General features: G+C 42.6%; 1 protein-coding gene across 1 annotated transcript; it reads right to left on the reverse strand.

Moving 5' to 3' along the window:
- Positions 1–328: 328 nt before the first annotated feature.
- Positions 329–13,007, reverse strand: LOC121448823 (arylacetamide deacetylase-like 4). The gene is made up of 4 exons (XM_041653050.1): positions 12,840–13,007; positions 10,295–10,511; positions 4,946–5,009; positions 329–1,103 (listed from the first exon to the last, which is right to left on the reverse strand). The coding sequence occupies exons 1-4, from the start codon at positions 13,005–13,007 to the stop codon at positions 329–331; spliced, it is 1,224 nt and encodes a 407-aa protein (XP_041508984.1).
- Positions 13,008–14,807: the final 1,800 nt, after the last annotated feature.

Genomic DNA, 14,807 nt, shown 5'->3' on the forward strand with positions numbered 1-14,807 from the left:
CCATAGTAAGAAAACATACACACACACACACACACTCACACACACACACCAAAAAGAAGGCAAAGTTTTGAATGCGCATGTGTGAGATGTAAAAAGGTTCTCTATTTTATTCATTAAAAGAATAAAAGAAAGTGTTACAAAAATCAAGACTCAGCCCTAGCATCAGCTGTGGCAGAATCCTCTTTGGCCATTCTCATCCAAGGTACCAGGGATGATGGCTCATTTCTTTTATTCCTGTATTTGATTTTCCCGCCTTTCTTCCCTGTTGTGGGTTAGAGTGGGATCTTGCGCGTGCTCGGCAACTGTTCTCTCACCATACTGCAGTCATTCATAAGCCTTTGATATAACTAGCTACAGCATTGACAAGGTTCAAGGAACAGGGGAAAAAGAAAAACTTCCTTTCAAAAAAAGGAGCACAGCCATGAAAACCATCTGCTATATGGTACCAGGTCACAGGGACCCCCTGGTCTTCCAAGCGCTTCTTGTAGAGCAAGCCATCATCCCGGACAATGTCCCACTGAAGGGTCACCACAAATGCCTCAGGAACCTGAGCAATAATTTTGTCATCTGCTATGAGGGGACAAAGATCTTCCCTCATAATATGTTTGATTTCTAGATAGGCAGCCTCATTAAAAGGTGCAGGTGACTCTGGTTGCTGGTATTTGCTCCTGAACATTTTAGGGATGTTCTCAGGGCCTAGCCATTTCTCATACTTCTTCCAGGCACGTGGGGGCATCCAGGCACCTGTCAACATAGCATCTTTCCAGGAGGCATCAATGGCCAGATATCTAGTAACACAGGTCATCATGAAATCTTTGGTGAGAAATGGAACATTTGCATTCTGCAGATGTGATGGAGACTGGAGGAAGAGTGGCTGGAGCATTGGATATATCAGGACCTGAGCCCGGATCTTGGGAAGATCTTCTCTGCCCACCAAGGCCTGTGTGATAAATGCTACAGCCCCAGCTCCAATGCTGTCTCCACAGAACACAACCCGGGAGGGGTCCACCCCATAGGCATGCAGAGACTTCAGGAAGTGAATGGAGGCATTCAGACAATCATGTGCAGAAGAAGGATGATGGTAGTAAGGAAGCTTTCGGTACCTACAGAAGAAAGACGGGGGACAGCACATCAGTGTGTGCAGGGAACTCTGAAGACTTTTTGAATTACATCCTCTACTCACCCAAGAGTCTAATTGATTTAATCTTCTACATGACCCCAGCAATGGAAGAGTGTCATCCCTATTTTCCCCTGTGTGAGTTTGAAGAAGCTGCCAAAAGTCAGTTACTTGAATTCTCTATTCAAACCCATGTCTTGATTAGATATAGTTGACACATCATGCAAGTTGGAACCTATTGGCTTTGAAGATAGAATGAGGGCTAGAGAGATGGCCTAATATTTAAATGCTAGGTTCACAGCTAAAACTATGACGATAGAACAAACTATAAAGACAGAAAAGAGGCAACTGAAGATTTAGTTGATCCTGCTGTGCCTGTAAGCCTAGGTAGAAAGAAGAAAGATGAAATCAAGGTATGGCTGTGGCTGTTTTCAACTATGGAAGTGAATGAAAGGAGGAGAGGGGACAGGAAGGAATGAGAGGGGAAAGGGGTCAAGAAAAAGAGAGGAGAGGAAAGGAGAAGAGAGTGAAGAGGAAGAGAAAAGGAATAGAGAGTAGAAGAGAGGAGGGGAGAGGAAAGAATGGAGGGTGAGAGGGAGGGGAGGAGAGAAAGCTCTTCACAAGTCTGGCTCAGGCAACCCTATCAGGCACTGTCCACTGAAGGTCCTTGACAGTGCAAAGTCTCTGGTAGTGGCTGGTAATATAAATCTAGCTAAGGATGAGCAGTGAGCAAGCCAAAAGCAGTGCTTCTATATGGCTTCTACCTCAAGTTTTTGCTAGAGTTCCTGCCTTGCTTCTTTCGGTGATGGATGGTGACCCGAAGGTGAAAGTCACATAAATCCTTTCTCCTCTAAGTTGCTTTTGGTCAGAGCATTCCATCACAGAGACAGAAAGCAAACCAGGACAGCAGTTACTTAACGATGCAGCAGGCGCCTGCAGACGATCATCCAGCAATGACAGGGGCCTTCATTGGGATTTCCAACCACACTTACTCCTCTCCCATCATCTTCCAGGCCTTCCCTGGGAGAAGGCTCTCATGGGTGTGTCACAGTGTGTCCTCTTTATTTTATGTCATTGAGTCTGTTTATTCCAAAGACATTTGTTTGCTTTTACTTAATTTTTAATTGTGTGCACATGTGCATGCATATGTACATAAGTGACTGGCAGGGCCTGAGGGAATGAGGTGAGGGCATTGGATCCTCTAGAGCTGGAGTACAGGGGAGTACTAGACACTTAACTGGGGTCTTCTGCAAGAGGAGTACATGCTCTTAACCACTGAGTCATCTCTTCAGCCCCTAGAATACATTCTCTTGATTTTAATTATTTTGACTCCACAGGAAAGTTACTAAACTGTTAGCTTTTGAATATATTTTCCTTAATTTTATCCTGCTAGGATTCCTTTATCTTGGCATACCCTCGTGGTTCTAAATAGTTATGTAACGTTCTCTAATATCACATGGTTCAGACGCTTACTTAAAAGACTTCTTTGTTGAATAGCAGCGCCATCTCTGTGGGCAGCCTACATCTACATTAAGAAAGAAATTTGTCCCTGAAGCATTTTGTAAAGCAGAACTGTGGGCAGCCCTTTTCCCTCGTCCATCCTGGGACAGCTTATAGGAGCTTGCAGCTGACTAAAATTGGGAATATTGTACTCAGTAGGGTAAAAAACAAATCAAGAATATAATAAAACCACATATTGTCAAACTAAAAAAAAAAAAGACTTCTTTGTTCATATCTTAGTGCCCAGGTGGTTGATTCCGTCATTGAGACATTATCATACCATGAAACTTCTAGCATTATTAAAGGCTCAATTACTGGTGGATTTGTAATTTTCATAATTTGGTTTCATCTTTCAGTAGTTACCATAACTGGTACTATTTTGGAAGTACTGTCACCTACTGGGGCATCTTACTAGCCCACTTAGCCAATGAGAACTAAGAGCACAAAACAGAACAGAAAGAAAATGTATAGTGTGGTAGAAAAGTTGTTGACACAGAGGATGAGGCTGCAAAAGAGTTTAACATATTTAAAAACAAATTGAGGGGATATAGAGCTATCTTAGTGGGTAAGAGTGCTTGCGGTTCGATCACAATGACCAGAGTTCAGATCCCAGCACCAACAGTTGGGTGTCCTGCAAATACCTATAACCTCAAGGGATCTGATGGTCTCTCCTGGCCTCTTTATACACCCACAACAACATATATACACACACACTAAAACCTTAAAATAAATAAATAAAACAACCAAATCAAATACTTTGTACTGGGGCAAAGGGAAAGAGTCCTCCAGAGCTTCTTAGATATTAAACTGATTTCACTCATGACAAACTCCAGGATAAAATTATAAACTCATTTGAAAGACTTTTGCCTGAGATTATAGTACTGCCAGGGTGCCCAGCTTGCACTGGTCCACCTAGAAAATTGTCCTCCCGGAACACATTTCCTACTGATAATTGCCTAGGCATTCAAAGTTCATTGTGGCTATGTTCTAAGGGAGCCCAGCAAATGCTGCAACTAATGGCGACCTGGGCATCATCTACACAATGCGGTATGTGCAAGCATGTGGAATATAGTCACTGGGTTGTGGAGACAGAGGCCAAGTAAAGTATGAGACAGCTGGTTTCCCTGCACCATACCTATGAGAAGGAATATGTAGGCTAAGCTCCAATGAAGACCTGAGGAAATAGGAGATCCAGGAAATTGAATAATATGCTGAAGGACACCACAAAGAGCAGATGGAGGTCACATAGACTTCTGCCAACAGGACTATAGAAGTACGAATGCCCGAAATTCTGGGATATGAAACCATATCACCACGTATCAAATAAGAGCATAGAACTCTAAGACTTCATGTTTGCTCTGCTGTCTATTAGCCTTTCTTGGCCCTGGCTTTTGCCTCTATGACACCATTTCTTCCTTTTGTGAATGAGAATGTTTGTCCTGTGCCACTGTATGTTAGAAGAATGTAATTTGCTGTTTGAATTGTATGACCAATTCACAGCTAAGAATGGGACCAAAGTTCAAAAGACTTTAGACTTGAACCTTGTAACAGGGCTGAAACTATTAAAGTTTGGGACTCTAATACTAGATGCATTTTACATGATGAGTTGACCATGACCCTTGGATGTTCAGGGGTGGGATATTATTGTGTGTGTGTGTGTGTGTGTGTGTGTGTGTATACACACACATATACATATATATATATATATATATATATATATATATATTATCCCTCAAAAAGTTTATGTTGTCACCTTATTCCCTAGATATGGATCAAATCATTGATATATAACTAGATTATGGAACACTGGCATCATTGATGGTATATTAATTCATGGATTTATAATTTGATGGAATTATTAGACTGTGAATCTAATTGTAAGCTATAGCTTAGGTTCCGTCTTTGAATGTTACCTTGTCTCTGGCCCCTTCTCTCTTTGCTTTCTGGTTACCACAATAAGAACACATTTGATGTATTATACTCTCTTGCTTTGATAATATTCTGCCTTACGGAACAGCAGTGGAACAAGCTGGCCATAGACTGAATTAAGGTTATAGAATTTAGGGTCAAAATAAATTCTTCCCCCTTTAAGTTATTTCTTTGGTATTTGCAATAGCATGGGAAAAAAGTGCACTAAGAGTAATTAATTTTCACCACGGCTATCTCACTCAGTTCCTAATGATGAATGGCTTTCCAGGGTTTTTCTCATTTGTATGAATCTATGCTCATATGTGAGAGGGTCTGTTGGGACAAAGACATGTAGGAATGCCCCTCCTTGTATTTTCCCCTGCTTTGTGAAGAAGCCGCCCACCATCTGAGACTACTCACCCCACTGACAGCAACACTGAGTCTGTCTCTCGGGCCAGGAATGTACACAGGTTATGGTAAAAGTCTGCAAGAGAATAACAGGCATGGCGCACTGTATGAAGAGAACCCAAAAACTCCCCGCCACAGCCCCATGGAACCAACTGATATGGGGACCATGGGATGATCCCTCTGTTCCTAGTATTGTTCTTCTGAAGTGACTCAAGCTACCATGCCAGGGCAAAGTAGGACATCTGCCATAATTTCTTGAGTGTTGGGGGCATAAGTGAACTTTGGAGCACATCTTCTGCACGGTTTAATTTTAAAGTGGGGGAAACTGAAGACCAGGAAGTTTTGAGGTTCTAACTGAACAAAGCCATGTTTGGAGGATTAGCCTGTGGATATGAAGAAATTCACATATTGAACTGAATGTGGCAGCACATGCTTGTGACCCCACCTCTTGGGATATAACGTCAAGGTGATCAGGAGTTCAAGTCATTCTCAACTACATAACAAATTGGAAACCAGCCTGGGCTACAAGAGAAGATTCACATATTTATTTGATTAGGAAACAAATGATGAGTAGGTGGACAATTTGGATTAGTATGGTGGTATATTTGAAACTCTAGGAGGCAGGTCCACTGGCATTAGTGGGTAGAAAATCTTTGCCCGGGTTCAGGAACAGAAAGAACTCTCTTTGATTTAGCCCATTCCCTTGATATACAAGGACCATTATCAGTCTTGTGTTCATCTTATGTCCAGGCTGCCACAACTCATTGGATAACGATCTTTGAACTGTGCCAAGCAGGCAGTATGAATCTCTAAATGGCAACAGATAATTCTAGTATTTATGGAGGCTTACTCTGTGGGTGCACACCAGTTACATTGTTAGGCAGAGGATGCAAGTCGACTTGGAGGAAAACATGACTGGGGAGGTTCTGATCTGAGCTGTCCAGTCAGCGTCTGTCAATGACCCTACCCTCATAGGTTCTGAACACTGCGCAGTAACTTTATTTGAAGACTTTTCAAGTAGGGTGGATCCACCTAGGGGAGGAACTGAATCAAGGTATAGAGAGTGTCTGTGATGTGTGTACCCTTAAAAGTCTCAAGAGGAGTTTGCATAGACAATATGGTATCTCTAATAACTGTCCTGAACCCTAGGACCTGCGTAGACATTGTTGTCTTCCAGTCTTTCAAGTAATTCCTGTTTCAGAGCTTTGAACGTGTTACTTGCCCCCTTTTTCAACTTATTAGGACAAGAGTGAGACAAATGGGAGACCACAATGGGTGCTAAATCATGGGGCCAGGTAAACAACATTTGATGCAGTATCTTCCAAAATCAAAATTAGAGCCAGCGTATGTCATGAAGAGCACACTTCCAGGACTGTGTTTTGTTGTGCCAGGTGGCTCTAGTGAGGGAAGGGGGAAAGGCTTACATCTTCCGCTCCTCCACTTGCTCATGCCTCATTTACCGCACATCGAGAAAAATAGAGAAACTCTTTAAAATACCTGCACAAACAAGGACTTTTGGAGAAGGGCCCGAGTTCTCAGGAAATAACGCACAGGGACGCAGACAAGTGTAGAGACGGTCTACAGAACAGGAGGCCATCTTTCCTAACCGTGCATCTACTGGAGAATTGCTATTTAGAATATACAAAGAATTCAAAAAACTGAGCAAGAAATCAAACAATCCAGTCAACACATGGGCTAATGAAACAAACGACAGCTCATAAGATGAAATAGAAATGGCCAATAAACATGAAAAAAGAACTCCAACCTCACTAGACATTAGAGAAGAGCAAAGTTAGACTTCATTGAAATTCCTTCCTGCCTCAGTTAGAACGTCCATCATTAAAATAATAAGCCATCAGAGAAGTGCAAATCCAAACAATGCTGAGATTCCATCTTACACTTGTAAGAATAGCCAAAATCAAAAACACTGATGACAACTTATGCTGGAGAGGATGTGGGGTCAAGGGAACACTCCTCCATTGCTGGTGGGAGTGTAAACTGGTACAACCCCTTTGGATATCAGTATGGGAATTTCTCAGAAAATTAGGAAACAACCTACCTCAAGATCCAGCAATACCACTTTTGGGTATATATCCAAAGAATGCTAAATCGTACCACAAGGACATGTGCTCAACTGTGTTCATAGCAGCATTATTTGTCATAGTCAGAACCTAGAAACAACCTAAATGCCCCTTGACCAAAGAATAGACAGGAAAATGTGGTACATTTACACAATGGAGTACTACACAGGAGAAAAAAATGACATCTTGAAATTTGCGGACAAATGGATGGATCTAGAAAACATCATAGTGAGTGAGGTAACCCAGACCCAGAAAGACAAATATAATATGTTCTCATTCACAAGTGACTTTTAGACATAAAGCAAAGAAAAACCAGCCTACAATTCACAATCCCAGAGAACCTAGACAATGAAGAGGACCCTAGGAGAGACATACATGGATCTAAGCTACACGGGAAGCAGTAAAAGACCAGATCTGCTGAGTAAATTGGGAGCATGGGGAGCATGGGAGAGGGTAGAAAGGGAGGGGAGGAGAGGAGAGGAGAGTGGAAAATATATAACTCAATAAAAACAATTTAAAAAATAATAATAAAATAGAAATTAAAGAAAACATCAAATAGGTATGGTGGTGCATGCCTTTAAACCCAGTACTCAGCTGAGGCAGAGGCAGTTGGACCTCCATGAGTTCAAAGCCAGCTTGGTCTACAGAATAAGATCCAGGAAAGGCAGGGCTACATAGTGAGACCCTGTCTCAAAAAATAAAGAAGAAAGGAGCGCAGGCAGGAAGGAAGAGCAGGGGACAATGACAACAAATGCCAGAGAGGGATGCATGCAGAGAAGGGACACTCCACACTGTTGGTGGGAATGTAAACTAATCGGGCTACTACGGAAATGCCTCAAAAATTAAAAGTAGATCTTCTCTATGGGCCACCCGTACCACTCCTGGATATTTAGCAGAGATGCTTGCACACCAGTGTTGACTGTAGCATTGTGTACAATACCTAAGCTATGAGACCAACCTGGGTGTTCTACAACAGAGGAATGAATAAGAAAAATGAACTACGGATACACAGTGGGATTTGAAGTTACGTTGATTGCAGGAAAATGGGTACAACTGAAGATAATTGTATTAAGCGAATGAAGTCCGTCTCAGAAAAGCAGATGTCACCCCTTTTCTTTCATTTGTGAGTGCCAGGTTTTATGTGTGTATATATATGAAATTAGAAATTAAATTAGAATTAAGATTGTCTAGGGAGCAAATGAGATTAATAAGGGGGGAGGAGGCAGAAGATAGTGGTTTATGGAGAGGGTATACTCAAGGAATATTATATAGTTATATGAAAATAGCCTTATGCAATCCAGTATAATTAAATATAAACTAAAAATATTTAGAATAAGCTCCTACTCTGTGTTCGTATAAGGAACTCAGCCCTGTTAATTCCTGTTTTCATATGAATTCTTTGTTCTTCATGGCAATTTTCCCCTGAGTCTTTTCTAATGGGTTTGCTTTTGAATTATGTGTGTGTGAACATGAGGAGTGTGGAGGTCAGAAGAAGGCGTTACAGGAGCTGGAGTTCCAGGTCCTTGTGAGCAGCCCTGTGCATTCACAGGGAACTGAACCTGGGTCCCCTGCAAGATCCCTCCTCACCTCTGAACATCTTTCTCTTAATACTGTTTTGAAATGTGATATCGTTTGTCTTAGTGTCTGACTTTCTAGAGTCCTTTGTTTTGCAGTCTAGAGCCCTGGCCTCACTCAGCTGATCCAGATCTCCAGTTATGTAGCACTGGCTCCTCCCATTCCTTGATCCCGGCCTCCAATCTCACTTTATTGGAGAGACTGCTTACTCAGAAGCAATGAGGTGCTGGGACTCCAAGTCAGTTCCTATTCTGGGCCTCCACGGTCCAATCTAAAGCCCTCACCCTCTCATTTGTGTTCTGCAAGGTCCAGCCTCTTACTTTGACTGACAGGCCAATGAGAGCAGGGACTGAGCCTTGTTCTCTAGTCTCTGAGAATCCAGTGATAGCTACAACACAAGTTTCCACTCTCAGTGTTTCCATTCTAGGTGAGAGAAGACAGAAACTAAGCAAGGAAACATACTGGGGTCCAAAATAAACATGGACAAAGTAAGCTCTGTGACAAGTAACAGGGAGACCCTCTAGATAAAATGTTCCCTTTTCTCCTCTCAACATTCCCCAAGCAACTCCTTCTTGCTCTTTAAAATATCTGACCTCTTTTCCCATGAACTGTTGTTATGCACATCATGTATATACATATATATTCCTAAATATTCATACAGCCTTCTCAGTCTGTATAATGCTACTTGTATGTATGCTTACAGGGCTGCCTATTTGTTCTTGGATGACAACAAGAGACATGTTAACCTAGACTGAGGAAAGCCCACAAGGCCTCAACCCTACACAAAACACAACAGGCAGCGGGTGATGGTGGCGCACGCCTTTAATCCCAGCACTCGGGAGGCAGAGGCAGGCGGATCTCTGTGAGTTCGAGACCAGCCTGGTCTACAGAGCTAGTTCCAGGACAGGCTCCAAAGCCACAGAGAAACCCTGTCTTGAAAAACCAAAAAAAAAAAAAAAAAAAAAACAAAAAAAAAACACGACAGGCAACTAAAGAATACTGAGACAAGAGAAATAGCCTTCTCTAGGGAAGAAAACAACAATTGGTTATCCAATGCCAAATGGTCAGCCCTGAATCGTACTTTTAAAGATTCTTTTTTTTTTTTTTTTTTTTTTTTTTTTTTTTTTTTTTTTTTTTTTTAGACAGGGTTTCTCTGTGGCTTTGGAGCCTGTCCTGGAACTCCCTTTGTAGACCAGGGTGGTCTCGAACTCACAGAGATCCACCTGCCTCTGCCTCCCGAGTGCTGGGATTAAAGGCGTGCGCCACCACCGCCCGGCCTAAAGATCCTTTTTGTGTGGAGAAAGAACCAGCCAGACCATTAACAATGGAGCATCGGCGTCACTATTAGAAGCAGGGCTTAAGGGGGTGAGTCATTGAAGGTGGATTTGGACCAAGGCGACCCAGAAGATTTGAGAGCAATGAGTGGATTTGTAGAACAAAGGGGATTGGAGGTTGACCTCACACCTAATTTTCTGAAAGTCCTACTAGGCAATCACTGCCTCCACCTCAACAGAGATATGAAATTATAGAAAACATTGTCATGGAGGCAACAACCCCATTTACTGGCATGGTCTTCAGTCTTAATCTGCCTGTCACAAAAGGAGCTCCTATGACTACTTGCTTTGACTCCCACCAAAGAGATCCTCATGGGAAAATGGGTGGGGTTGTGGAAGTTATACTTTCTTACTACAGGGATCTTCCTTACCTAGGCTGCCCAGAAAGGTACCTCCTCCATGTAAGAAGAGGATTCCTCGCCGGGGCTTGGAGGAGGCTGCCTTGGGTTGAAAGAGCCTCACAGGGATTGTACCAAAACGCAGGTCCTTCACAAACACACCAAGGTTCTTCTTCCACACAGAGCTGTCTTGTACAAAGCGAAAAAAGTGGGGTGTGGAGCAAATGTTCATCTTCTCAAGTATATTCCCCTGTAAAAAAGAGAGAGCAGTTGAATGTTTTCATAGCTCCCCTGTCCTTTCCATCCTGCAGGCTGCCCAAGCTGCTATCTGTCTCAGTCATGGACTTTCCAAAAAGCTCCCACTTGAATGTGGTTAAACTAGTTTCTCCCAGGATGCATGAATATCCAAAGTTGTTCATGAAGATCTAGAACATGGGGGATGTGAGCAGTAAGGAAAGAAAAGCCATGCCTCCTTGCAGACAGAATTGCCTGGTGGTCTTTCTAGAAAAGACCCGTGGCCCAATGGTTCTATGTCAGTCTCAGCTCAATCCCACCATGTTGTATCTGATTTCCATGGAACAGCGAGCCTTTGTTTATAGTTTTGCCCATTCCTTCACAGAGTATGAGGAAAGCCACTCTTCCTGGTCCTTGTTCCACTTGACTCTTATTAGTCCCGTCTTCAGAGTCCACAGCAAAGCCCAGGCTTGCTCTAGAGTCTGTCACAGTCTTTGTAGCGATAAGGCCTGTCTTCAGCCCTCACTGCTTCCCAAAACTTTGCACTTCAGGGAAATTCACTATACCCTTCTTTATAGTTCCCTCACTTACAAAGCAGAGAGCAATTATCATCTGCTTCAGACTTGTATAAACGGAATAAAGGGAAGAAGTATTAGAAATTAGCACAGAATTGAATTGGCAAAAGCTGGCTGCCATTTGGCTGATTTCTTGAGCATCACTAATGCCCTTGGCAGTGACAATACGATATTCTCCAAATGTGAAGAAGGCTGTCGATGGGGATGAGACTACCAATAAGCCTGAGGTCATGACCTCTGTAATTCCCAAGAGGACAAGAAGTGGGACTGGAACCTAAAAGCTATGTATGTCTGTCCATAATAAGTAGATCAGCTCTGAGGCCACTGTAGGGCTGAGGTTGTGACTGAATTAGTGAGCTAGCTGTCACTTCTTACCACATTCATGGACATCAAAACAAGGCATAACAGTAGACTTTCTTTGTCATAATTTGATCCACATTGTACTGTCATGTGCTCTCTTTCTCCATAGGAGAAACACTGAGAACTTTAGAAGATGGTTGGGGCCTTAGATAGTCCCTACACAAAGCCTCCAAGATCTCTTCTGGAAAGAGGGCATTTGTTATATTTTCCTGGGTGTTCTGAGGGTAGCCGAGTTCCTGAGCCTTGTCCTCTGGGAAGTTATTACAGCCTATGCCTCAACCAAGAGCGCAATGACCTAGATTTACATCAGTCCACACTGACAGGGAGCTGCATGAACAAACCCTTCTAGGGTTCCCCCTAATAAACTATTGGAGTTTCTGCCACACCCAAATCCTAAACTCCTTTGCCTTTTTAATTCAACTCTCTTTGTTTACATGTCCTTTTAGGTAACAAAAAAAAATATTTTATGTGAATAAGTGTTTTACCTACATGTATGTATATGTACCATGTGCACGCTTGGTTCCCTTAGAGACCAGAAGAGGGAATCAGGTTCCCTAAAACTGAAATTAAAGATGGTTGTGAGCCACTATGTGGGTGCTGGACACTGAATCCTGGTCCTCTTCAAGAGCAGCATGTGCTTCTAACCATTGAGCCTCCTCTCCAGTCTGGTTTAAAGGTTTTCTAAGCCCTCGGGTTAATTACTTCTTAATAGTTTGTGAAGTAGAAAGACCTCACTCCTTGCTTCGGGTCACATAATGCTATTAATATATCAAATTATTTTTAAGTTAAACTTTCTTTTGATGATTTCATTTCCTGTAACCCAGGACTGAACTTAAGACATGATAAGACTTTACTTCTGCCCTCCACAAATCTATAATAAACTAATTTTTACTAGCAGCAACCATTGCCTGGGAGATACTAAAAACCCAGGACTCTAGCTTCTGAGAGCTGTCTCTACTTATTCCAAGCTGAACAACAGCCATAGACTCTTACACATCTCATGAGGCTAGGCTCACATATCCCTCACTGAAGGGTCTTGTTTTACTGATGAGGAATCAGAAGTCTTTTAACCAACCAGATAAGGGCTTACTGACACACGCTACTCAATCCCGACAGAGTCACCAAGGGCTCCAACTTCCCAATCCAATAGCTGACATTTGTAAGGGCTTCAGACTTTCTATCAGCTCCCCACTTTCCCCCTTGCTGATTATTCTTCGTGGAAGTAAAGGAAAAGCGAGCACACATCCAGTTCACTCAATAGCCTTCCTTAACAGGCCCTCAGCACTACATCTTGCAAATCACTGACTAATACACACTGGCTGTTAGACTATGTGATTCTTGGTAAAACGCTTTCCCCAGGCTGCAGTTCTGCCTATGCTGGCAAGAAATGATTAAGAAACAAATCTTACCCATGTCATCGTGAGATGAAAGCAGTAGTGCAGAATCCGAAACTTCAGGGGGTGCGTGAGGGCAGGAGGCACATCAATAGTGAGGAGGTGATCTATGAGAACCCACACATTGACTCCCATGACCAGGAGGCACATGGTAGCAAGGAGAAGTTCCACCAAAGAAAGCATGATGCTCTTGTGCCTTCGGAATGAGCTGAGGAAACCTGTGCCCCAGAAAGACTTTATAAATCTTACCCACAAACTCAGACACCTTATAACCTTCAGAGAGGCACCATGGCCTAAAGTCACCTCTTTTCAAACCCTCCAGCTATTGGAAGCATGCCCATGTGAACTGATTGCAACAGGTGGTAACCCAGAGAGGTTCCTGCTCAGCATCAGTGGAGCCCTTATACCCTGTACCCAGGTCAGAGTCATCTTTCATCACGCCACCCAGGAAGACACCAACCTGCTTAGGAGATGGGCACTGCTGGAGAAGTGGTAGAAAGGGATGCCAAGTGGCAATCAGTTCCCTCAGAGGTTGAGGATACTTGCTGAAGTCATATAAAGTACTCTGTGGCTCTCTTCTCGGGCGTGAAATCAGAGATTAGAGAGGTGGTGTGTACCAAAGTAAACCACAATGAGGAAGGACAGAACGAGGTCCCAAACCACCATGTCCTATCCTCACCCCTCCTCTCTACTCCCTAGCCTCATTTTCTTAAAACCATAAATGGGTTTCACAATTGCTCCTTGTTTAAGCCCTGACCTTATGTCCTGCAGTCACGCATTTTGAGGTCTAAGGTCATGCTGTTCTAAACATGTCACCCTAATCTGAAGATATTAAATTCTGAGAGATATTAAACAACTTTCTTCTGAGCACATTTTTGTGTGTCTACGCATGCACACATGTGTATGCATTCTCTCTCTCTCGTGTGTGTGTGTGTGTGTGTGTGTGTGTGTGTGTGTGTGTGTGTGTAGCAGTGGAAATCAGGTGTTTTCCTCAGTTGATCTCCACTTTATTTATTAAGGCATGGTCTCTTCCTGAATCCAGAGCTCACCAACTATAGTCAGCTTGACTAGGGGATCCACCATGTCTCCTTTCTTACCATCATATCTGCCCAGACATTAAGTGGCCCAAGCTCCCAATTCTCACATTATGTCTTATGAACTGAGACATCTTTCCAGCACTGAGCACACTTTTTAAAAGATAAAATGAGAAATCCAGTCCCTGAATCTGCAGCCACTGCCTTTAATGGATTTTCCATGACCACCTTCCACCTGCCATGCCCTGGCATGGGTTTTCTACTCTCTTTGTGGCTTTTTTTTTCACTGCAGAAATCTTCTAGTCTAAGTGGGCTCATGTAGGTTAAAATATTCATTAATATGCTACATTTAAAAGTACTCAAGAGATAAGTGTCTTCGTTAGGTATATAATAACATGCCAGAGACCATGGATTTATCTTCATTATCAAAATCCCCCAGTGGGTGCTCATCAGCAATTGATGGTGTAAGTCACAAAACAATCTCACACCAGTGGAATTATGGAATTCTATAATTCCATAATCATGGAATTATGATTAATAAAAGGGTTATCTATTTAATGGGGAAAACTTAAAGATCACTGTCCTAGACAACAGCCCTCAGTGCAACCAGGAACAGAGTCTAGCAGCTGGAAGCAGAGCCAGAAGCAAGAGAGCAAGAACAGGGCTACCACTACTTTTGAAAGCAAAAGAGATCATGCCCAAGTAGGCTGGTATCTTAAAGGCTATTGGCTGAAGGAGCGGAAGGAACTCCCACAGCACCTCCCCCCTCTGTTTAAGTAAGAGAGTTCCAAATCCAATACAAAACAATATACACTAAGAACAGATATAAAGTATAAGATTAGAATTACAATCAGCATAAACAATATTATGCAAGGAACATATGCTAAATGTTTTAATAAACAATCTATCCTGAGAAGTCTAAGTCTTATATTGGAAATGGCTTGACTAG

This window comes from Microtus oregoni, unplaced genomic scaffold, assembly GCF_018167655.1.
Source record: "Microtus oregoni isolate MIOR12 unplaced genomic scaffold, Mior012 000005F_ref0000423, whole genome shotgun sequence".
In the NCBI taxonomy this organism is placed as follows: domain Eukaryota; kingdom Metazoa; phylum Chordata; class Mammalia; order Rodentia; family Cricetidae; genus Microtus; species Microtus oregoni.